The sequence below is a fragment of the Mirounga leonina genome, unplaced genomic scaffold (assembly GCF_011800145.1).
Source record: "Mirounga leonina isolate KUSES-001 unplaced genomic scaffold, KU_Mleo_1.0 Mir_126, whole genome shotgun sequence".
In the NCBI taxonomy this organism is placed as follows: domain Eukaryota; kingdom Metazoa; phylum Chordata; class Mammalia; order Carnivora; family Phocidae; genus Mirounga; species Mirounga leonina.
In genome coordinates this window covers 28290337-28314644 of record NW_023270314.1, presented here as the reverse complement: position 1 = coordinate 28314644, position 24308 = coordinate 28290337, and the positions used below count along the sequence as shown (strand labels likewise).

Genomic DNA, 24308 nt, shown 5'->3' with positions numbered 1-24308 from the left:
CAGAACTCCAGTTCCAGCCTAAGTCCCCAGCTGGGACAAAAGCAGCAAAAGACAGACCAAAGTGAACACTGGGGTGTGAGGGCTGGAGAGGACAGGCCACCGACGGGTGCCAGCTGAGGCCCGAGTTCTCTATCAGTGACCCAGAGGGGTTCACAGAGACGGCTACTACAGAAGCCTGACTTTGCTCATGACTAACACTAGTTCACCAAATACATTCTCTAGCTGCCTGGGCCTGCCCATGGCCAGCATACGGTGCCCCAGACGCCAGGACCAGTGTCCACATCATGCTGGAGGAGGAGGTGGCCCCAGCCTCCTTCACTGAGAAGAAAAAGTTGTGTTCTGTGCTCTCTGGAGGTGAGATTCTGGCAGTGCGAAGGCCATGTTGCCTAGTGGAATGAACTCTGCCTGGGAAAATGGAGGCCTTGGTTCTCGTCCCAAATATACCACTAATCTACTGGGATGACCTTGGGCAGGCCACTCAACCTCCGAGGATCTTAGTTTCCTCCTCTGAAAATGAGGAGATGAAGCTGGGGGGTTGGAGCTGGACTAGACAGTGTCTAAGTCTCCTCTGGCCTTGCCATTTGGGATTTCTGTGACTCACCTGGCTCCTTCACCTTCATAGGCACCAACTCTGGAGGGGCCACAGGCGCTATGGAAGAGACAAGCAAGGCGAGGCCACTTGAGGCCCTGTCCCAAAGCAAGGCACCCCTGCCCCTCTCCTGTCTCCCCAGCACCTGGGACTCACCAGCAGGCTTTACCACGTACGGCTGGCAGGAGACACAGTCAAAGCCCTCGTCAGCCGCCTGTTCCACATCATCCTCCGTGAAGAGGCTCTCGCAGCCAGCATGCATCCACCTGGAAGAAGGGAGGCAGGAAGAGATAAACCCAGACAGTGCAAGGATGAGAACAGGGAAAAGGCCTACACAAGGATGGAGGGGCGCCCTCACCGTTCACAGTGGCGGCACTGGATTAGTAGGTCTTCCTCCACATATGGGGCATGACAGATAGGGCAGGTCACCAGGCTGGCACAGGGCCCGCAGTGTGTGTAACTATTCTGCCATTCACAGTGGAAGCCAGGGGAGGCGGCCCCACACTGCATACAAGACACACACCTGGTGGGAGCAGGAAAACAGACCTTCAGCACCTAAACCTACCCAAGGCAACCAGACACCTTCACACTGAGAAGCAAGCGACCGGCCCGGCCTTCTAAACCCAGCCTCTGTCATGTTAGCAACATCACATCACATCCCTCCAACATGTCTGGCCCAGGCCCCTCGGGAGCCTGGGTCTCCTTACCACTTGCACTTCCAGCCACCCTTGGGCACGGTGAGCAGTGGCGGGTCCAGGCAGTATGTGTGGTAGCTAATGTCACAGTCATCACACAGCAGCAGGCGTGAGGGGTCCGAGGCTTGGCCACACACCTCACACACGATGCACTCCACGCAACGCCAGCCCTTTAGCAGCATCACCTTGGTGATCTGGTATAGAAGATGGCAATGCCTCAGGGTATGAAGTACGAGAGAGGGAAGATCTCTTAGGGGAGGGCGGGACTTACCATGGGTAGGGCTGGAGGACCTCGGTGCCCATCTGAGCACAGGAAGGCCACGCAGAGCACCCTCATCCCCAAAAGCAGTGGTTCTAAACTTAGGCTCCCAGGGATCTCCACCGATCAGAGAACAGCCTCACCCAGCCACTGCCTCATTATAATCTTTCACTAGCCCAGTCCCCAGAAAGACTATGGGTAGAATTAGGTTGTATTTCCCCCAATTTTTCTTGAACATTTAGAACCCGCTACTGTTAAAAATTAATGAATGTTTGCAGTCAGCAAGTTCTAAATCAACATTAATGAAAGCCCCAAAACCAATGATCATAATTGGGTCAAAAACAGTGCTTTCACCTTGCAGACATGTGCTTATAATTTTGATTTTATACTTTATCTCCAAGCCATATCATGTTTTCTATTAGTAAAGCTCTCACAGCTTATACAACAGATTAAATTATACCAGTAAATCATGGTCTACCACCAAGAAACATAATAAAGACCACCACGATTTCCAGAGTACTTTGCCCCAAGGTGAGTTTGATGACCACTAGTGGCTGATAAAGAACTTCCAGGACCAACTGCCACTTTAAGTAGTGTGACCAGGTGTCAACTATGCTCAAATTTTTTAAATTAAAACAAACATGGGATGCCTGGGTGGCTCAGTCAGTTAAGCGTCTGCCTTCAGCTTGGGTCATGATCCCAGGGCCCTGGGATCGAGTCCCACATCGGGCTCCCTACTCCGTGGGGAACCCACTTGTCCCTCTGCCTGCTGCTTCCCCTGCTTGTGCTTTCTCTCTCTCTCTCTCTAGCAAATAAATAAAATCTTAAAAAACAAAAAAGCAAAAAAACGTGGTGTGACCAGAACTGGGGCCTAAGATAAGAAATAACTGACCCCATTCCCTAGCCCAGGACTCTTGGGCCTTGAACTCACCTTGCTGTTGACACAGTAAGGGTGATAGCACTGAGAACACTGGGAACAGGCAAGGAGGTGGCCCTCTGCCCCCCGGCCAAAGCTGCCACATACCACACACATGTCCTAGAGAAACACACAGAAACCCAAATGTCCAACCTGGTCTCCTCATCTCACTCAGTCTCAGTGACCAACTACAACACTAATCTGAAAGGAGGGAATCAGGGAACCAAAAACCCACCCCCCATCATTAGGACACTTAGCCATCGTGGGCCTGTTCATGCCTTGCTCATCTGACCATGACCAGGGAATCTGAATTGGTACATCCTGACACGGGTAAAAGGAAGGAGAGGTAAAAGGAAGATAAGAAAGATAAAGACTGGTCAGGACGAGAGAGTAGCATATCTGACAAAAGTCTATCAGCTTTGAGATTATTCAGGTGAGAACATACGTTAACTTCCCTAGGCCATAACCTTCAATAGGCCTTGCTTTTTTCACTGCTATACCCCTTGCTCCTAGCTCAGTGCCAAGCTCAGAGGAGACGCTAAGGAGAAATCTGATGGACGGACAAATGAGCAACATGATCCTGATTCACTCTTTTCTCATAGCTGGATATCCCCAGAAATAAGTCCTTGGTTTGGTTTTCCTCATTTACCCTCCCACCAAAATATGCACACCCAATGTTGGGTCTGCTGGGTCTCGGTGCTGAGGACGGGACTACCCCGGTCAAGTATGGTACCTGCATGAGGACAAACTTGTCTGTGTTGGAGAAGAGAACCACAGTATTTTGCATGGTGTCGTCATCGTCGTCTTCTTCCTCTTTGCTGGGGGAGCTATCGATATCAGCAACCTTACAGGCAGAGAGTTGTGGCAAGTGAGGCAGCTAAATCTGCCCCCGCTAAGCTGCTTTCCTCTTTGGTGTTGGGGGAAGGAGGCGTGAACCCCTGGCTAGGATGAAGGCCAGGAGCCAGCACTAAGAAGCAGAAGAACACCCCAGCTCCCAAACTGGGCCTCAGCCCGACAGCAGAGATTTCAGAGAAGCCTGGGGGCCAGGTGGACAGAAGGAGCACAGACATAGCTGGACAGGCCCTAGGCTAGCAGGCAGGTAGGTGAGCGTGCAGGGGACTGGCAGGATTTAAAGGGTGCTTAATCTTGAAGGGGCCAGCTGAAGCATGTTTGGGAAATGGGAAGCCTCTCCTTACTACCAGAGTCTCAATGGAAGAAGTAGTTGATTTTAGCCGGGCCCGTCCTCTCCCACGTCCTCCGTGTGCTCCTCCACGCGGCCGGCGTCTTCCTGGGAAACTACTACTGCGACCCTGAGTGAGGGAAGAGGATGGTTACAGCAGCAAGTCGGGAGCTTGTGATCCTGCAGCGTGCCGGGCCCGTGAGCTTGGGGGCGGGGAGAGAAGAAACGAATGGACAGAGCATGAGAGGGAATAAGGCCCAGGAGTCCCAGTCAGGGCAGGGCAAAAGCCAAGCTCTCAGACAGCAACAGGTAGGTAGCTCCCGCTCAAACCATTCCCCTGTCCCAAGGAGAAAGAGTGGCCAACGTGGCACACGCTGGCTAGAGAGACCTGACTTTCTAGTCCTCGCTCTCCTACTGAGTAACCACGAACCCGGGCAATTCACTTCCCCCTCTATGCATCAGCGTTCCCCTTAGAGAAGTAAGAGGATGAACCGAAGGATCTCTGAGAGGCTAGGATTCAATAAGCCAGGTGGGAAGCTATCAGGGACACAGGACTACACCCCTGACCACAACCAGTGGCCGGATAGCCTCTCACCTGTTTGATGCGGGAACGAGCTGGGGAGCTGCGCCGCCTCCCCTTGTCCCCCTCGGCTTTGCCTCCAATAGCTGTCCCAGCATCACACAGTAGCGAGTCGTCAGTCTCTGGCAGCGAGTCAGTACAGAGCCGCAGGGAGCCCTCATCTCGGGCTGGACTAACGTCTGTAGATACCCCCAGCTCCATGGACAAGGAGCCGCCCCCCTCGGGGTCGGGAGAGCCTAGCAGGGGCTCTGAGCCAGGAAAACTGGCACTGGCATCGCCCTGGCTCAGATTAGAGATCTCATTAACGATGTCGGATTTGATGAGAGCGGGTGGGGTAGGGGCCACTGGTACACGTAGCCCCTCTTGCTCTTCACAGGGTGAACCCTGCCCTGCCTGCTTGCCTTCTGGGCCATAGACCTCCATAGGGGTCACAGGGGCCAGCTCCTCGGGGTCCAGGAGCACAGGGGAACCCTTAAGTTCACCAGCCAAACTGCCAGGGGTCTGTCCAGCCTCTGCCTGTGAACCAGGAGTGTCAGTCCCATCCAGAGGGGCTGTGTCTTCCCCCAGACCAGAGAAGTCATCCAGAGCTGGGGCAGGGCTGGGTGCAGGGCAGGAAAGGTTCCCCATGGGGGAGGGGAGAGGACTAGTAGGGCTGGGTTCCAAGGCTGGACACTCAGGTTCTGGGACTTTCTCAGTCTCCATCTCATGCGGCTCAGCCTCATCTGAGACCTCCACTGCCTTCTCCATGGGACTCAGCGGGGAGGGAATGGACAGTGGCAGAGCAGGAAGAGAGCACTGGGAAGGAGGGGAGTTTTGGGGAGGCAGGGAATGCTGGAGGAGTGGAGAACACCGAGAGGGAAGGGGCTCCATCAGGATGGGAGAGGCTGGTCCCATTGGGGAGCCTGGAGATGGCGGGAGGATCATAGGGGGTACAGGCTCAGGGTCAGTGCAGTTAGCTTCTGGTGGAGGGCTGATGGGCGTCTCAAGGATGGGGGCAGCCAACGGCGACTCAGGGTCACTGTCCCCTTTGGCACCAAAGGGGTACTCTAACTCCCCCAAAGGAGACAGAGCCGGCGGGGCCACAGCCGTGATAATGGGTGAGAGCGGAGGAGGAAGAGGATCTGGAGAGAGAGAGAAAAAGGGAGGCTCTTAGATTAGATGTGCCATAAAGGATTAAGACTGTCCCAGATAAGAGGGTATTAACATCCCCTTACCTGGTGGCATCAGCTGAGGTGACAAGGATGGCTCCCCGGATGGCGACAACGGCAACTCCTCAGGTAGAGGGGACAGAGGTGGTCCCCCAGGCTCAGACAGGGCCGGCTCTCCAAGCAAGGGAGATAGAGGTGGCTCCCCAGGTGGGAGGAACAAGGGCAATTCCTCAGGTGCAGGGCATAGGCCTGGCTCCTCAGGGGGCTCTTCAGGTCGAGGGGACAGGCGCGGTTCCTCAGGTCGAGGGGACAGGCGTGGCTCCTCAGGCCGGGGGGACAGGCGCGGCTCCTCAGGCCGGGGGGACAGGCACGGCTCCTCTGGCCGGGGGGACAGGCGCGGCTCCTCAGGCCGGGGGGACAGACAGGGCTCCTCAGGTCCAGGGGACAGGTGCAGCTCCTCAGGGGCAGGGGACAGGCATGGCTTCTCAGGCCGGGGGGACAGATGCGGTTCCTCAAGCCAAGGGGATAGACGCAGCTCCTCAGGTGCGGGGGACAGGCATGGTTCCTCAAGTGGAGGGGACAGATGCGGCTCCTCAGGCCGAGGGGACAGGCGCGGCTCCTCAGGCCGAGGGGACAGGCGCGGCTCTTCAGGCCGAGGGGACAGGCACAGCTCCTCAGGCCGGGGGCTGAGACGTGGCTCCTCAGGCAGTGGCAACAGGGATGACTCCTCTAGCGGTAGGGTCACGAGTAAGTCCTCCGGTGGTGGAGAAGCAGGTGAGTCTTCAGGTGGCGGGGAAGTGGGTGAGTCCTCAGGTGGTGGGAAAAGGCGTGAAGCCTCAGGTGGTGGGGACGTGGGAGATTCCTCGGGCGGTGGGGACAGGGGAGATTCCTCAGGCGGTGGGGACAGGCGTGACACCTCAGGCAGGGGGGACAGGCGTGATACCTCGGGCGGGGGGGACATAGGTGAGTCTTCAGGTGGTGGGGACATGGGCGAGTCCTCAGGTGGTGGGGACAGACGTGATGCCTCAGGTGGTGGGGAGAGGGGAGACTCCTCTGGTGGAGGGGACAGGGGCGATTCTTCAAATGGTGGGAACAGACGGGATGCCTCAGGTGGTGGAGACATAGGTGACTCTTCGGGTGGAGGAGACATGGGTGACTCCTCAGGTGGTGGAGACAGGCGAGATGCTTCAGGTGGTGGGGAAGTGGGCAACTCCTCAGGTGGGGGGGAAAGGGGAGACTCTTCAAACGGTGGGGATAGGGGTGACGCTTCAGGCGGTGGAGAGAGGGGTGTCTCAAGTGGGGGAGATGGGGGTGACTCCTGTGGTGGAGAGAATGGTGACTCCTCCAGTGGAGAAAAAGGTGATGACTCAGGTGGAGGAGACAGAGGAGACTCCTCAGGCGGTGGAGAGAGGGGTGATTCCTCCGGTGGCGGGGACAGGCGCGATGCCTCAGGTGGTGGGGATGTGGGCGATTCCTCAGGTGGTGGGGACAGGGGCGACTCCTCAGGTGGAGGCAGCAGTGGCATCTCCTCATTTAGGGGGACCTCCAACCGGGGCTCAAGTTGGGCCCCTGCTCTCCCTGCAGACATAAGACACTATGCTCCCACCTAGCCCAGCTCTACTTCACAGAGTAGGCGAAGCAGACACTGTCCCTTGACACAGAACAGACAGGAATTATTTTCAGGGACCCTCAAACCCCACTCACCTAGTGGTTTGGCTTCACATTGCAGGGGCCCCGGTTCCTTGGGTTGCATAGAGGTCACGTGCCCACCCTTTGGCTGCCCTTGGCATGCAACGTACAGAGCTTCGGGCTCATCAGTGGGGGTATCGCCAGGCTCTGGGGGTGAGAACCTGCAGAGGGTACAGGGGAGCAGGCACCGTGGCTCTCGTCCTCTATCAACTCCTAGAGAGCACACTGGGGCAGCGCAGGAATACTACGGATCATACTGCCCACCTTGGGGCTCTCCTCTCAAAGTCAACTTGCTTTCACATGTCCCCTGCGGGTCTCAGTACTTCCAAACCCCCCGGCCCTATCTCTTCCAGTCCACACTACTTACCTGCTACAGACAGGGGGATGCTGCTCAGCAACAGAACTGACGAGCTGTCCTCCCTGGGCTTTGTGACAGCGGTGACAGAGAGAGTAGTTTTCAAACCACTCAGAGTTGGGATTCAGCTCTGCTGAGCCTGCCCCACAGGCTCGGCATACCCGGCATGCCTAGGGGAAGGAAGCGGGCAAAAAGAGGCACTGGTCAGAGAGCAGCCTGGAGGAGAGCGCAGGACTCCGCACCACAGAGAAACAAGAGGTTGCAGGAGGGCAGAATTAGGGAGAGGAAGGCCGAATCGGGGGATCTTCACCTTGCACTTCCAAGAGTGAGCGGGCAGTTCCTCCATTGGTGGTTTTAGGCAGAAGGTATGGTATCCTTTGTCACATGTCTCACAGACCAACATCTTAGAGTCATTCCCAGGTTTCCTGCAGGGACATGGGGCACATAACAGGGTCCTTCCTCCCCTCATTTTCAACCCTAAGCCCTGCTTCACTTCACCTAAGGCTTCTCTCCTGCCCCCCTCTTCTTACCTGCAGGCTTGGCACACTTTGCATTCTGGGCACTGCCAGCCAGCACGCTTGCGGGCGGTAAGAGCGGTGTCCAGGCAGGCCCCGTGATAGTGATGCCCGCAACTGGTGCAGAAGAACAGGTCACACAATTCCCCGGGCCCCTCACATACCGCACAACGAGCCTCCTCTACAGTGGGAAGAGACAGAGGACGCGGGTCAGCTATGGATTCCCTGTAGGATTCCCTGTAGGACTCAGCACAGCGCTCTCCACATAACAGGCATTCCAGAGGACACAGAATGAACCAGCAACAAAGAGTCGAGTATCTGCCTAGTACACGCCAGGCACTCTTCTAGGCACTGCGGACGCCACGGTAAGCGGGACAGGCAAGAAGTCCCCGTGCTCCCAGGTTCGCCCCCATTTCCGTGGGGCACACAGACGGCGCTGTGCAGAGCACAAAGCCCCGGGGGCACACCTGGCCCCTCATCTGCCCTAGGGCCAGAGGGCAGGACTTCTTACCCAGATGTGCAGCCCCCTCACTGTGCTCCGGGCATAGCAGCTGCAGTGTTTTCATGGATAGGAAGGAACCGCTGGCAGTCGCGCAGGGGAAGTGGTAAAGCCGCGCACATCCCGGGGAGCGGCAAGGGATGGAGGCACCGAGCCGGGTGCAGTGGGAGCAGCGCTGCCGGGGTGCAGACAAAGTGTCAGTGCCCGCCACTCTCTCCCAAGCAACCAGTCAGCCACCAGCCCCGCCTGTCTCCCCGCTGCCCTGCTCAGCCTAGCCTCTCAGAAGCCCGCCAGCCCAGCCCGCTCTGCCCTCTGCCTGGGCGGCCCCGCGGCCCCAGCCCCACCTGTGAGATTCCTGAGAAGATGGCCTTGTCCACACCACATAGCTCTGGGCCCTCCTGCCCCCACACGCCCGCCGACCACACAGCGCACCAGTGGTGAGCCCAGCAGGACCCTTCGCGATGGAGAGGGGTAAATAGAAAGGACAGAGTTAGCAAACCAGTAACCGCTGGCTCAGGACCGCTCAGCCCATCCCCCCCTTCCTGCCCAAGTCAGCCACCCCACCTCCCCTCACTTACCTCCGGGTTCGCCTAGGTGGGCGGGTGTCAGGCCCTCGGGGAAGCCAATCTGTGACAGGTCCTCACTGGGCAGCGCTGCCTCGTTGGGCCCTGGGCTCCCCCCAGGGGACACCACTGGACACTGGGGCCAGTCAAATGGCAACTCAAAGCGCCGTAGTTCCCGCTGCCCATGTAGACTGGGCTCCCCGCAGTTACAGAGAGCACAACGCCGCACTGGACCCCCACTGTGGACATACAAGCATCAGCACCATGCCGGGCCCCGGCCCAAAGGCAACCCTAACATCCCCATGATTTGGCATGCCTATGATTCCCAAACACTCAGCTTCCTAAATCTTCCTCCTTGAAAGCTGAGACTCTCAAATCAAATCTCTGTATGCCTTTATATCCTCACTTCCCCAAACTAGTTACCTGCAGTCCTGGGGAGGCTCCTGAAGCCTAGGACCTCCAGAACTGGGCACAGAGACCTCCCCCACATGTGGGTTGGGAAGGTCTGGCTCAGTGGTGCCTGACTCCTCAGAGGCTGCAGGTCCATCAGCTAAATGAACAGACAGAGAAGTATACATCAGCCATCATCCTCTATATGATACTAGTCCACTCATCAGACCCATGAGATTACCCAAAACCCTTGGTAGATCACAGTGATGGCAATTTGCCTTTTGTGCCAAAGAACAAAGTCCTTCAATTACCTGTTTATTAGGCAGACTTAGCTCCTGTCCTTGTGTCAGGGCCCGAAACCTAAGGTTGCCTAGGAAGGGCAGAAGGCTGCCAGCAAACCTAGAATTTGCCCTACTCACCTGCCGGTTCTGAATCTTTATCCTCACCAGGCGGCTTCTGGCTGTCCATCCCTCTCTCCGACTGGGCAGGGCCCTCTCGGGGAGACCTGTCAGGAGCCAAAAAGAAAGATCTATATGTCTAGTAAGTTTCCTCAACTAAACACTTTTCCCAGAATCCTAGAAGGAAAACAGCTATTCCTAACTAGACTTTACAGAAAACCGAGAAAAACCATACCTACAAACTCCTGTTCTAATAACAAGGGAAGTCTTTCTCCCCAACCCTTATCCCACTGCCTACTTCTTCCCCAGATAAACACATACCATATTCTCCCACTCTGGATTCTCAGGGGATCCACTCCCCTTTCCCCCTTCCTACCTCCTGCATAAGAGTTCCCAGGGCAATAGCATCCAACTAGAAGCATATCCAATCTATATCTAGTACCACCCTTTGCCTCATGTCTGAGCTCTTGGCTCCTGGTGGGCCCAATTCCCTGGCCTTTTTCTTTGTATCTCAAGTCAGCTACCATCCTAGAGGTATGTCAGTGCCAACCCAAGGGTAGCCATAACCCAAGAGTCTGAGTCCAGTCAAAATCCCTCTCCCAGAGACAGAGTCTGAGGTCTTGCAGGATGGAGAATACATCACTGAAACTAAAGCCCAGCTGTGGATGGATCTCTCCCACTTCCATGGGTTTCAACCAGGAGATCCCAATCACAACAGAAGAAACTCCCCAATTTCCCCCCCACTGCCCATCCAAATCCAGCTCAGACCCCTGCTGTGACTGAGCTCAGGATCTCACCCAGCCTGAAGGCCTCAGGTCGTTGCCCTTAGCAACGCCAACTGCCCTTACTCCTCAGATGTCCCTAGTAGTTAACAGAAGTGGGCCTTAAGAGTTACTGAGCATGTGTAGCCAGGCTTGAGGCTAGGCATGCTGGGAGTTGTAGTCTCAGGAAGCACACTACCACTTGGAGGAGTTCTAAACCGGGGAGGACACAGCAGAGCGGAGTAGCTTCCTTCCTCTTCCGTCAAGCAGGGTTTCCACACACACTATGGGGGTGGGGGGTAACGGTCCCCTCTTCTACAATATGCCTGTCTATACCAGAGCCAAATGAAACACACTAAAGTTATACCTAAGAAGGTATGCCCACCCTTTGGGCATATTTTCCTAAACCCCAGAAAGAACTAATAAGCACAGTACAAAAAAGAGAGAAGTGAAGAGTTACAGAGGTGAGGAAGAAGAAAGACATCTTTTAGAAGAAGGGAATAAAGGGATAGCTGCGAGTTGCTCTTAATGGGAAGGGTAGGAGTGTAAGCAGAGAAAAGAGTGCAGAGTGTTCCTAAGGATTGGGGGTGGGGGCACGGGAAGGGGGAAATCCCTAAAACGACTCTAAATAAAATTTGAGAAATTTATCTCTCCCACCTTTTCCACTCCTCTTATTTAACCAGAGGGTCCACACCAACCTTAGTAAAGACAAGCGTCTCTTCCCAAACCAAATACCCCAGTGGTCGACCACTAGGGCTGAGTGACTGGGGCAGATGAGATGGGGGAACCCTCAAAGGGGCCCAGGATGGGTAAATCAATTACCTAAGAACCACAATTATCAGTCCTTTTTCCCTGAGCTTACACTCCATTTCCAGAGACTGGCAACACACCTTCTGTGACATGTCACAGGAAAAGAAATTTTGTTTTACTTTTTTTCCCCTCACACTATCAGAATCTGCTAGATTGGGAAAGATACAATGTTACCTCCATTCCCAGGTCATCTCTTTCCCAAACCTGTCACACAACCACACCTGAAAGGAAAGTAGGAAGGTCATCTGGCCAGCCCACAGAAAAGTTGCTCTGGGACTTCAAGGGGCCCTTAGAAGCCACTGTTGGGAAGCAGGGGTTCGAAGTCAGGGCCCCAGCCAGGCCCCTTTTCCTATTCAGTCATTCAAGGCCTGACCACACCCAGAGACTTCAAAGTTGCCTAAATATGTGTACCTTACTGTACCTTACCACTACATGCCCCCAAAGATCCTCCACCAGCTCTGCTCTCACAGTTAAGGCCAAAGGAGTCACAAACAGTAAGAAATAAAAAGCAACAGTGATAATACAGGAGGTGGGAGGAGGACTGCCTCACACAAGGCCAGAGGGACAAATTCCTCTGCCCTCCCCCGAGCACAGCCCTCTCAAGCTGGTGGGGCTGGCACTGCTCGGGGAGGTAGAGAAACCACCTTCGTCCAGCCTTGGAAGACAGAGTACCAACATCCTCCAAAGCCAGAGCCTCATTCATGGGGCCATGGAAGATAGATCAAGCAGCAAAGAGTAGAGTGTCCTCCAAACTGTACCAAAAAGAATCTAGGGGTACCTCCACGAAGCCTGAGCTCCATTTCTCTACCCTGCAGTCTAGCACCTGCACCCCAATGCTGAGTCCCAGTTGCCAGGCCCCTGAACGGATCAAAACAAATGAAGACCACAGGTTCCCCCTGTCCCATCTTTCACAGCCAGAAACCACACACACACACACACACACACACACAAACAAACACACACCCCAAGGGTTTTTTTTCCCTGGATCTAAATTGGGTTAATACCTAGCTAGGCTTCCTCTGGGGAACTAGAGATCCCACAGAAGTACAGATCTAGGGAGTAAAACGGTGCTGGCTTCCCATAGTCCTGGGCCTAAAAGCCCAAAGCAGCAAGGAAGAGGACATGGATTCAACTCAACCCACTCTCCCCTCCGCCTCCATCCCAGATCAATAGCTTAAACTCCATTTTCCCAGCCAAAGGGGAAATGGAGGCTTGGAGAGGTGAAAGGCTGAACAGGCCCTTGAGTGAACAGCTCTTCTGTAGAACTCAGGACTTCCTGGTTCCCAGCCTGAGAATCAAACCACACCTCTCCCCACCCCCATTTTGGGCCGGCCCTCCAGGAAGAATCCAAATGGCAACACTGGCCCTGTCGACCCTCCCGACTGTCTCTGGGTCATCCTGGGGTTAACCACAGCTAACAAGAAGAGGTCCCTCCCAAGGAAGTTCTCTGGGGCCAGACAACAGGAGGGACACTCCTGAGGAGGCAAGGGATGAGAGATGGGTGACAGCTAGCCTCACTCCACCACCCCTATAGCACCTCTCACCTCAGGGTTACCACCCAGAAGTCTTTCAAGAGCAAAATCCCTATTTTCTCCTTTCCAAGACCAGGCCCAAAGGGAGCTAGCCTATGTATGTTGGAGGGGGTGGAGTGAGGGAGCAAAACACACCAGCCAAATCCCTGCTGGGCAGCATGACAGCTGTGAGAGGGGCTGTCCCAGCCCAGGGCCCAGAGGCATGAGGCTCATGCTGCACCCTTCGTACACTCACATACACACCCCTTCTTCCCCCAACACCTCCTGCCAGGGTTGGAAACACAGGCTTCAGCAGAAACAGCTCTGATCAGGTCATTTCTCCTCCAAAGAGGGACAGGCCACCCAATTCTGCAGGCTTGGGACAGGATCAGAGGACCAGTTAACATTCCCTGATCGAAAAGGGTTGGAGAGGTCTGGGAGGGGCCTGTGGGATTGGCCAGGGACTTATGGGCAACCAGTTCTCCACACCAGGCCCAGAGAAAGAGGGAGACAAAAGCCATTTTTTGCAGCCCACATTCGCAGGGAGCAAATCTCAACGGCCTCCTCTATAATCCCCTAGAGATTATGTCCATCCCCAGAGGAGGGGAGGCAAAGCAGGCTAAGACAGCACTAGGCCTCGCTGGGGTCACTTTGCCAGGCAGGGGCAGTTTAAAGTTGAACAGCAAGGCCAGAGCTGCCCCCAGCCCCGCCTCCTTCTTGCCCTAGCCACCCCCTTCATCACACTAGTCAATTTCCACACACTCTCCCCTTTGCACAGTGAAATAAGGCCTGGTGAAGGACCTAGGGTTCCTGGAGTCTCCCAGAGACTGCTTCTGGGTGCCCGGATGGGCAAGAACAACCTTAAAGTCCAACCTGGCATTAAGTCTGACCTGGCAGGGGCACTCTATCCTCCCTCCCAAAGTTGTTCTGTTCCCAAGGCCCACAAGGAACCCTGAGGGAGAAGCAGCCAACTGGGATTGGTGCTGGCATCAGGGCCTGGGTCCTAGTTTAGCAGAGCTTCCCCCCAACACAAAAATAAACAGGCAGAAAGGCGATCTGGCCAGGTTCCCAAACTCCCGTGGTTCCCTGAACCCCCAGTCTTTAAAGAGGCACACCCCAGACACCAGGCCTCAGTTCTGCCCCAGCGACTGGCTCAGGTTCCCTTGACAGACCCTGCCAAAGGAACCCTCCTCAGCTCTGGCACCCCTTTCTCCAACCTAAAGGCCAGCTCCGGCCAAGATAGTCCATCTGGCTATGCCCCCAGTCCAACCCTTTCTGGGCCCTGGCTGGGCAGACTTCACTCACCTCTTCACAGGGCGATCCAGAAATCCTCATCCGAGAACATGGCCAGAGCCCGGGCCGCTCCCCGACCTCCAACCGCCAGAGCGATCACAGCCGCCCCCCGCACGGGGGGGCTTAGGGGGGCCAAGAACGGTAAATCCAGGTCGGAGTGGACACCCTCCTCCCCCCCCCAAAAAAGCAAGAAGCCAAAGAAGGGTTCTCTGCCTCGGGTTCCAGCAGTTTAGGTTTCCATGGACAGCCCCAGGGCGGCGAATCCCGAGCGGACACAAAGAGAGCACCGGTGGCTTTGATCTTGGGCGAGCAGGCTCCGCATCCGCGTCGCCGGGCGGCCTCTCAGTCCTAGGGCCGGGCCAGCGCCCCGGCCGCCCGCGCCGGGCTCGGGCGGAACGTCGAGGCTCTCCAGATGGAACGTCGAGGCGCCTCCCCAGCAGCCCGGAAGGAATGCCGCGCCGCCCCGCGCCGGGCCCGGATGGAACGTGAGACCCTCGCTGGAGCGGCGAGCCCCTCTCCCCGCCCGGGCCGGCGCCCCGGGGCCGCGCGAGCTACGGCGACGCGGAGCCGGCGGGGCCGCGGGGCTGAACCTGACACACACCCAACGCCGGGCTCCTCGACCCCGAGCGCTCGCCCTCTGAGGCTTCGAGCCCCCCACCTTCTGCTCCCCCCCCCCCCGGGGAAGGGAGGAAGGTAGGTGGGCGAGGAAGAGGAAGGGGCGGGCGGTGCGAGCCCTCTGCCCGCTCCCCTCCGGCCGCTCCAGGCCCGGCGCTCGCCTCCCTTCCCCTCTGGCCTCGGGAGCTGCCCCGCCCCCGGCCTGGCCGGCTCTGATCGGCGGCACCCCTTCGACCCCCGGCTGGCTGTGATCGCGGGGGGCCTAGAGGTGCATGGCCCAACCCCGGCTCCCGGCACCGGGGGGTCAGGAAACTGAGCGGAAAGTGGGGAACGAGGCAGCCATTTGCAACCGGAGAGGAAAGTAGTGCAGCGCGGCGCCGCTCCGCCTCCCCCCCTCCGCCTCCTGTTCGGCCGGTAGGGTGGTTCCTGCGAAGGGGCTATTTCCTGGCCCAAGATCTCGGCAGCGGTCGTGGAGATTCGGGAAGCCTCCGGCGCGAGATCCGGGGGGGGCCTTTTGCCTGGGGAACCCCACTCTAGAAGCGGAGAAAGGAGAAGACGCGGCCCTATTTTGTGTTGGAGCGGAGCGGCGGAGGGATCCGGCCCTCTCGGAGGAAAGGTTGTGACTCTGCAGTTCTACGCACACGCTGCGGGATCCCTCCGCCTCGGGTTAACCCCGACTGCGCCGGGCCGGCCACTGTGCAGACACGTGGGAATGAAGCCCCCCTCCTCTGCGCCCCGGCCCTGGACCTGCCTCCTTCACCGCCCGGCTGGTGAAACTAGGACTCCGGCCACTTTCTAGTTCCGTTCCCTTGCAGTTCTCGGCCCCTGAAACCACCTGCCCCCTTGCCTTGGCCAGGGGCAATCTTTCGCGGGAGGGGGATGGAAGAAGAGCCAGGAGATTGGCCGCTGCTCTGCATCCTGGGAACTGGAGTCCGCAAATGGAGAAAGTGAGGCACGGCGCCTGGCGCTGCAATGGGTGGGTTCTTGCCACGTTCGGGGGCCCGAAGGAAAGCGGGACGAGTCCCTAGTCGTTCCTTCTGGCTCTCAAACCCCCTCCTGAGGAAAGAAGAGCCAGTGCCCGCACAATCACCACACACACCTCCCCCATCAAAACATAAATGTGGAGTTTCCTTCCTTTCCCGGGTGCTCCCACTCCGACCCCCAGTCTTTCTCTCGGGACCTTCAGGCCCTGTGTCCCCTTCTCTAGTAAACAGAGGCGATGGACCTTGGAGCCTTGTTGCTACCTGGCCGGAGTGCTGTTACTCTAGACAAGATCCCAAAACACTGCTTGCAGGCATTCCCCCACACACCCCAATAAGTCTGGGCAAGAAGGGATTGGAATGCCTTTTCTGCATTAGCTGTAACCACGGCTGAACAGGAGACAAATTAACTATATGCTAGATACTTAATATATTCTTAGTTATCTCTCACCCTCGTTATGAACTACGTGGAATTAAGTCTATGATGATGAGATTGAGGCTAAATAAAATAGGTAAAATTTCCCAATGAACCACATCAAGTGACCAATGGCCATGTTTTTCCTAGGATTATATATATATTTATATAATTTAAAAAAATTTTTTTAAGGAGGATGTGGAGAAAGAGGCAAATCAGGTACAGGGCTGGTTTTGTGGGAAAGGGTTTACAGTGTTGTCCTATAGAATTTTCGGCAATGACGGAAATGCACTAGAGCTACACTAATTTGGCTTAGCCACATGTAGCTATTGAGCACTTCGAAATGTAGGTGGTGCAACTGAGGACCTTTTTGTTTAATTTTAATACTAAATTAAAACTATGTGAGATGTGGCTTCCATATTGGACAGTGCAGAAAACCTAAATCCCTACCAACCAGTCAGGTTCATGGGAGGGATCAGAACTAGGCATATCCCGTGCTAGCCACACAGTGGCATCATATACCGTGCACTGACCATGCAGTTCTAGTTCAGCAAAAAAAGTCCAGGAGCGACCCCACACCTGTCCCAGCTATAATGAATAAATTAACTGAGACAGAAGTTGCAAAATGGGGGCACCTGCCTGGCTCAGTCAGTACAGCACGCTCTCTTTATCTCGGGGTTGCAAGTTCGAGTCCTCCATTGGGCGTAGAGATTACTTAAAATCTTTAAAAATAAATAAACACTTTTTAATTTTAAAAAGTTGGAAAATGGAAGGTCCCTCTCTACTCTATATCCAGATGCCGGGAGGCTGACCTTCACCAAAAAGACCTCCAATAACACTATAGCCACTGTTTCTTAAGGGTTTATTATGTATGAGAGACTATGCTAAGCATTTCATATATCACCTCAATTTAATTCTCAACTCAACCCTATGAAGGTTTAACTACACTTCGTAAATGAGAAACTGAGGCTCAGCCAGGTTAAGTGACTATACAAGGTCACACAGCTAAGTGGAAAAGTATTCCAACCTAGCCATTAACTACTATTCATGACTTTTATCAGGCCTTTGAGATTGCTTGATACACTTTTAGAAAACTTCAAACATTTGTAAGTCTATCCCAGACCTCATGGAAATGGCAGCAGGGCAACAGACAACCTATAGTGAGTATTCCAGGTCAGATGTGCAAAAGGACCTAATTTTAATGTAAGGAAAGAGTGTGGTGACAACCCTAAAAAGAATCCTAAACCACTGAGATTGCTCTTTGGAGAATGCTCCTTCCAGCAGCCCTTATTTTTTAGATTCTAGATTAGAGATGCAAAAGCAGCTGGCAGAACTTTCTAAAACTAGCATGACACACGATGACCCCAACTCTAAGCCCAGCTAGCCAAGAGTCGGGTGCCAGCAAGATCACAGCTAAGATTTTGCCCATCCTCCCCAACTAAGTGCATGGACAGGGTACCTCAGACTCCCCCAGGTGGCTAGAGAAGTCTGTGTTCTCCCTGTGAGGGATACTATTCTAGTAACACTCATAAGTCCTTGGAGGAGGTATTAGGCCAATTAGGCCCTAGGTCTGATGGGGGTGGTGGATGAGCAGAAAAAGTAGAGGCAGATAGGACCAATTCTTCCTTGCTGAAATGTCCATCCTCTTACTGAGATGGCAGGTTAAGAAGAAAGAGTAGAAGTAGGGGCGCCTGGGCGGCTCAGTCTGTTGAGCAGTTAGCTCTTAATTTTGGCTCAGGTCATGATCTCAGGGTCATGAGATTGAGCCCCCAGAATCTCGAGAGTATCTCTCTCCCTCTCCCTCTCCCCTTCCCTTCCCCAGGCTCAGGCACATGCACGCGCATGCTCTCTCTCTCTCAAACAAATAAATAATCTTAAAAAAAAAAAAATGGGAGCAATACCCTTTGACACCTAAAAAAGTGGCACGATTCCAAAGGTGTGAAGGGTGTGAAAAGGTCACCCAAGGTATGAAAAGACCAAAGAACATCGATTTAATGAAAGGCTCTGGGGACATGGGAGTGGAAAGATGGATATACACCAGGAGCATTATTTCTTACTTTACTCAACTGTCTTAGAAAGCCAAAATCTTCACCAACACTTCAGTCCCTGCCTCTACACTCCTTAATTATTACATCACTTAGGATGAGGGGCTTCCTTCCTCCCCAAACCTTAGCGTCTCTCTGAGTGCCAGCGAATGCCAAGGCCAAGAGGGAAGCTAGGTCAGCATGCAGCAGCTGGCCACTAGAGGGTGGTGTTTCTGTAGTTAAGGGGACCTTGAGCTGTCTACAATCTTGGATGGAGTGGCAGCCAACTGGTACCTGTGTAGGAGAACCTAGCAGAAAAGAAAGGTGAGAAAAACTAAGGAGTAAGTCTTAGGGTAATGGTCCTCCTGAATGAGTGAGGAGCAAGGAATAGGAATGAAGTGGGGGGAAAGAGTTAGCCCTTATTCCCCACCAAAAGTCACAGTCACCACTCATTGGAAAAGGAGATATTGGCCCTGAGCTCTCCCCACATACAGAGAAGCCAGCGACAAAAAGATTTCTCAGTTTATTTGCATATATACATTGTCACCCTAGGGAGCAAGCTCCACTTCAGGAATCCCCAGCTCCCCTCACCCAGCCAACGCCCAAAACCTGCACAGAAGACAGGGTCCTAAATAAACAATGCTTCGGACTCATATCCCAACCCTGCAGGTTATAACAATTCATGTAGCAAAAACAGAGGACTAGAGGCCAGTCCCATGAGACATCCTTGCCCCATTGTAAACATTGACAACCAGGCCACTAGAGCCTGGAAAAGTGTGCAAACATGAGGGTACCACACTGTGTGACCAGAGGACCGGGGACACAGCTGGCAACCATACCCGTGAAGTCCTAAGGGCCTACACCCGCTGGAGCCTGGCAAGTGCCAGGGGCAGAATCAAGGCAGCTACCCAATGCCTGAGGGCTCACATGAGCCGGCAGCGGCGCTCTTGCCCATAGGAATTCTCTACCCGGGCAATCTCCTGGATGACTTTGGTGAAGATGCCTCGAGTCAGCTGCAAGGGACAGAGATTCGGGGGGGGGGGGAGTCAGTTCATTGCCAATACGACCCAGCTCTGAGGTGTATACCCCACTCCCCGACCATCCTCACCACCAAGCAGTGCCATAAGAAAAACACTGCTACCCTGATTGTGCCCCTAATCTTCAGGTCAAGCACCTGGTTCTCTCGAGCAGATGACTCCATAAACGTCGCACCCCAGGACTCTGCCAGCTTCTTCCCTTCAACTGCCTGGACCTCCCTAGAAGCAAATTTGGAACATGAAGATGGAAGATAGCAATGTCCCATGTTCTCTGCAAAACCATTACAGAATCTAGACTTCCTCTGACCCATCCTGTTTCTAAGGTTTGGGAGGTAGGTTGGGGAAGGAGAAAAATAAAGGAGAACTCAGAAGCCTAGGACTGAGCTTGAAATATTAAATTATAGCTTTTGCGACAGAAGGGTTATCTTGCCTTAACCTTCAAGTTAGAAACGAGAAGAGGTGAAATGATTTGTTCAAGTCAGTGGCAGAGCCAGGACTAGAGCCTGACTGGTTGCTAGTCCATCTCACTTTCCTTTGCCTTGAGCTACAGAGATCTCCGTACCTGTCTGGAGAGAGATCTGCTTTGTTTCCCACTAGCACCACCGGCAGCCTGTGAAGAAATAGCAGTTACTACAGGATCCCCTCTCACTCCGCATGGAACCCAACTTCCTTCGCATCAGGGCTGGACAACTCCCCAGCAGATCAGACAGGATTTGTCCTGGCCTCCTCCCTCACTTGGACCCTCCACTCTCTTCCATCCCCTCATGTCCATACTCTGTCTCTATCTCCCAGGGCCACTTACCGAGTTTTCCCATGGCCTTCATGTAGCTTTTGGTACAGACTCTCAATGACTTGGAAGCTTTAAACACAAGAAATGGAACTATAAACTTAATCAGGGACAGCCCTCAGATCTTCCCAAGCCCCCACTCGTAACCTTGATCACTTACCTATGCAGAGAGGTGACAGAATACACAAGCACATAACCATGGACCCCAATGATGAATGAATAGGGCAGAATGCTGTACTCATCCTGACAAGAAACAGAAACATCAACACCTAGATACACAACACTCAGATGGCAAAGGTTGGTGGGTTGCATCCTGGGGACCCTCCCTGGGGCACTCCCTACTCCAGTCATTTCTATTCGACAAGGATTTACAGCGTAGCTCCAATGTGCACTGCACACTACCAGCTGCTAAAATGCTTTTGTTTTAAAACTACTTTACAGATAGATGAGCCACGGAGGCAACCAGACTTCATCTCCCACCACTGAACTGCCACATTTAGATTACCCTACCCCAAACTGGTACCTGCCCTGCTGTGTCCACCAGGTGTAGGTGAAACTCATCTTTGCCAAGAGTCACTATCTTGCTGTAAGCTGAAAAGAAAAGAAAACTTGACTGTGAGGTGTCTTGTAGGGCTAGCAATGTGTGCCCCAATGCGTTCTTAACTCTAGGGGTGATATATAGATGGGCCAGGACCAGGGAGCACTCCAGGCAGCTGGAGAGACAATGTCAAGGTTCTTATTGTCTAGTCTACACCATCCTGGACGCAGTATCCTGCAAAATCCACACTCTAGCTCAACTAATAGAACAGGATTGCTAGAGAAGAGATTAGATTTAATGGATAATTAAATCAGCCCCTTGGCACCAGGAAAACCCCAGATTACGGAATTGGGTGGGGCAACAAAGACCTCCCTGCTCCATCCCTAGGGGAGAAATCTACTCACTGTTCTCCACTGTAGGATCATAGCCTTCCAGGAACTCGCCCTCCACAAACTGATGTGCCAAAGATGTCTTCCCTGTGGGAAGCAGTGGTAGTTGTATCCAAATCATCCATCCACATTTACATCCTCTGTCCTTTCGGACTGTGGCCCAGGACTAAAGAGGACCCCAAATTAGCACCCTAGCCTATGGGTGCCATGCAATGTTTTTCCTTAGCCTACCCTCATCCTCTTTTCGCCTTGGGTCTCTGCACCCTGGCCACCGGATGCATTCAGTAGCGCCGCAGGAAGCCTTTCCTGCCGCCTTTCCCCACCCCACCCCGGGAAGATCCGGGATTCCCCTAGGATCAGGTCTGCCCCGCGCCCGGACACCTGAGACTTGCCACCCACACAGACCGCGCCCCCGTCATCAAAGCCTGACCCCATCCCTACCCCTCCCAGGTTAACACTGGGGACCACTGTGGTGTTCCTGCAACCAAGCCCACATTAACCCTTACATGCTCCTACTTCCTGCAGCCCTCCACACACTACCACCACCCTAGCCTTTCCTCCTCCATCCTTTCAATCCTCGTCCTACAACCCCGTTCTAACGATGCCACCATTCCTCTCTGGGTCGCGTTCCCGCGACAGCGCGCCTCCTCTGGCCACAAAGCCGCGGTGCGTCCGTGCTCTCCCCAAGGCGGAGACTCACCTACAGAGCGGTACCCGAGGATGACCACCTTCCTGTAGCGAACTAGCGGCATGGCAGTAGCCGGCCCCGAGGGGCTTGCCGAACTGCGGGCTGAAAGAGCCCTAAGAAGAGGAGATCAGAGTGTAAGGCAGGCGCAGCAACCGGCACAGCAAAGTCGCTCACCCCGAAGCTGCCAGGGACAAGCTAGAGGGAAACCAAAACAAGCGCCGCGCCCGGAGCTGGCCACGTGATCACAACACAGCAAGACTAACGCGAGGGAGCCGGGCGCCGGGGGATCTACAGTGCCGCGCCGCTCCGGGCTCCGCCCCCCAGGCCGCTCGCCATTGGTTCATTAGAAAGAATAAGGGCGGGGCCGCCAGCGGGAGGGAAGGGTGGGCCTCACGTGGAGCAGGAGAACCAGGAGCTGCGCCTGCGCAGACTAGAGCCGGTTCATTCATAAAGAAACAGAAAGGAGCCCGGGGTCCTAGAGGTGTTTGCGCATTTTCAACCTAGCAGAAGTGGCTGCGAAGAATCGTGGATGGAAAAATATTCGTTGTGGCTGGGCTGGAATTTCTTCTCGGAAGATTCTAGGCTTCCCTTCTGAGAGCCTTGGATGGGGGGAAAAGGCCCAAATTCCAATATATTACCTCTGCTTCCCCCAGACTTTGGCCCCAGATCTTTTATTGTCGATTTCCACAGTCTACCAGGATCTTCGGAAATGCGATTCTTATTCTTGAGACAAGTCGTTAGAATTTGTGGCCAGGTCGTCTGAAATTTTGTTGTCATCATCATGATCAATGCATTAATTTATTCAACAAATATTTATTATGCATATACTATGTGTTTCAGGTGTTGTTCTAGCTTTGGGGATAGAGCGAAGAACGTGACAGACGTCTCTGTGCTCACAAAGCTTAAAACCGAGTTGGAAGAGACAAACATATAAACAAGGAAATATTAGATGGTATTAAGTGATATAAAAGGTGGTATAATAAGAAATGGCCACATTAGATTAGTAATACTTCCTCTCAAAGGAATCCCTATTTAAATTGAGGTCTAGGGGCGCCTGGGTGGCTCAGCCGTTAAGCGTCTGCCTTCAGCTCAGGTCATGATCCCATACTCCTGGGATCGAGCCCCGCATCGGGCTCCCTGCTCGGCGGGAAACCTGCTTCTCCCTCTCCCACTCCCCCTGCTTGTGTTGCCTCTCACTGTGTCTCTCTCTGTCAAATAAATAAAAATAAAATCTTTAAAAATAAATAAATAAATAAGTAAATTGAGGTCTGAAAGACAATAAGGAGCCAGCGAGCACAAAGTTCTGACAGAAGAATCCATCAGTGCTATGGGTGCTACGATGAAAATAAATCTGTTAAATTCCAGGAGAAAGGGAGGGAGAGAGAGTGTGTGTGTGGACCTAAAGCAGATGAAGTCTAAGAGGATGGCAGGGGCCAGGCCATGTAAAGAAGTTTGGGTACCCAGAAAGCCGTTGATGATCTGAATATCTGAATTGTGTTTCTAAAAGTTTTCCCTGGTTAAAAATAAATAAATAAATTTCTCTCATTGTGAAGAGTGAGAGGGACAAGAGCAAGAGGGGAAGAAGGGAGATCAGCTAGGAGACTTACTTGTAGTCCAGGTGAGAGGTGAAGGGGGCTTGACTAGAGTGGCAGAGATGAATGAAGTAGAGAATTTTGGATACATTTTGAGGCTGAGTCAATCTGATTTGCTAAAGGATTGGATATAGCAGGTGAGGGAGGGAAAAAGAAGAAAGAAAACAGCTAGGTTTATGGAGTTCTACTTTGCGCCAGGTGCATTTCATTGTTATCTCATTTAATATTCACAACAGCCCTAAAGTTGGTAATTGGTATTATTTATCCATTCATCTACAAATATTTATCAAACAACCATCATACCCCATGCACCCTTCTTGATGCTGGGAATAGAGCAGCAAACAACACAGACAAGGTCTTTGCTCACAAGGAGCAAGTATTCTTTTGGGAGAAGACCAACAATCTACAAATAAACAATAAATAAACTACAATAAAAAAGTAATAACTGCAGTGGGAAAAAAAAAAAACAAGGTATTAATGGACTAGAGAGTAATGGGGTGTGGTACGCCTCTTCTTTTATATGGTATCCTAGAAAGCCTGAGGAGGTGACATTTGTACCTGAGGCTTGAATGATGGGTAGTTATTATCACCCTTATCTTACAGATGTGGAAACTGAGACTTAGCCGTACAGATAGAACACAGAAGGTAGTTCTTCTGGAAGGGCCTGATGAAGTGGGTATGTAGCAGTTAGACTGTACTGGAAGACAGGCTTTGTATAACTGTGGAACTATCTAATGCTTTAGAAAGTCCAAATATACAAAAGTTGTTTCAACGAGCCACTTACTCTGGCCTCAGAAAGGGACCCAAATAGCTTTTCAACTGGCTAAAGGAAGTTCCTTGCAGACCAGCAATTTTATGTTGAATTATTTGGCCTGAGTGAGGTTGGTGGAGAATCCAGATTGGGTCTTAAGCACTGCAGGGTAGAACAAAGAACTATATTCAATGAAATTCAATAAAAATTTATTCATCTCCTACTTTGTACCAGATACTCACACCACCTGTTGCACAGTATGGATATAAAGATAAGTGAGATGCCTTTTGCGCTGTTTTTCTTCCCAGATTAACTCTCTATTCTTTTCCACCTAGATTTGT

General features: G+C 53.4%; 2 protein-coding genes across 2 annotated transcripts in view; both read right to left on the bottom strand.

The window, feature by feature from the left end:
• The window catches only part of KMT2D (lysine methyltransferase 2D), a 48136-nt gene extending 32661 nt beyond the window's left edge, over positions 1-15475 (bottom strand). Inside the window, exons 1-19 of the mRNA XM_035002738.1 lie at positions 14164-15475; positions 9798-9883; positions 9412-9538; positions 9004-9227; positions 8770-8879; positions 8438-8600; positions 7942-8107; positions 7722-7836; positions 7424-7581; positions 7072-7217; positions 5434-6945; positions 4235-5340; positions 3656-3769; positions 3193-3303; positions 2475-2579; positions 1297-1478; positions 948-1112; positions 746-855; positions 602-649 (exon numbers count right to left, since the gene is read on the bottom strand). Coding sequence (XP_034858629.1) covers positions 602-649; positions 746-855; positions 948-1112; positions 1297-1478; positions 2475-2579; positions 3193-3303; positions 3656-3769; positions 4235-5340; positions 5434-6945; positions 7072-7217; positions 7424-7581; positions 7722-7836; positions 7942-8107; positions 8438-8600; positions 8770-8879; positions 9004-9227; positions 9412-9538; positions 9798-9846 — 4711 coding nt within the window. The 5' untranslated portion in view covers positions 9847-9883; positions 14164-15475. The remainder of the gene's footprint in view (positions 1-601; positions 650-745; positions 856-947; positions 1113-1296; positions 1479-2474; positions 2580-3192; positions 3304-3655; positions 3770-4234; positions 5341-5433; positions 6946-7071; positions 7218-7423; positions 7582-7721; positions 7837-7941; positions 8108-8437; positions 8601-8769; positions 8880-9003; positions 9228-9411; positions 9539-9797; positions 9884-14163) is intronic.
• Positions 15476-18465: 2990 nt separating this feature from the next.
• RHEBL1 (RHEB like 1) lies at positions 18466-21688 on the bottom strand. Its single transcript, XM_035002751.1, has 8 exons — positions 21637-21688; positions 20952-21023; positions 20533-20600; positions 20170-20252; positions 20025-20081; positions 19785-19832; positions 19360-19441; positions 18466-19198 (listed from the first exon to the last, which is right to left on the bottom strand). Exons 1-8 carry the CDS (start codon positions 21686-21688, stop codon positions 19109-19111), a joined length of 552 nt encoding a protein of 183 aa, XP_034858642.1. The 3' UTR covers positions 18466-19108.
• Positions 21689-24308: the final 2620 nt, after the last annotated feature.

Bases quoted from the DNA above. Each gene is read 5' to 3' on its own strand.
- RHEBL1 (XM_035002751.1), bottom strand. From the start codon at position 21,688: ATGCCGCTAGTTCGCTACAGGAAGGTGGTCATCCTCGGGTACCGCTCT. The intron at 20,082-20,169 runs GTAAGTGATCAA...TTGTGTTTAAAG, and splicing joins TCTGTCACCTCTCTGCATAG to CTTCCAAGTCATTGAGAGTC. The intron at 19,442-19,784 runs GTACGGAGATCT...ATTTGCTTCTAG, and splicing joins GCAGATCTCTCTCCAGACAG to GGAGGTCCAGGCAGTTGAAG.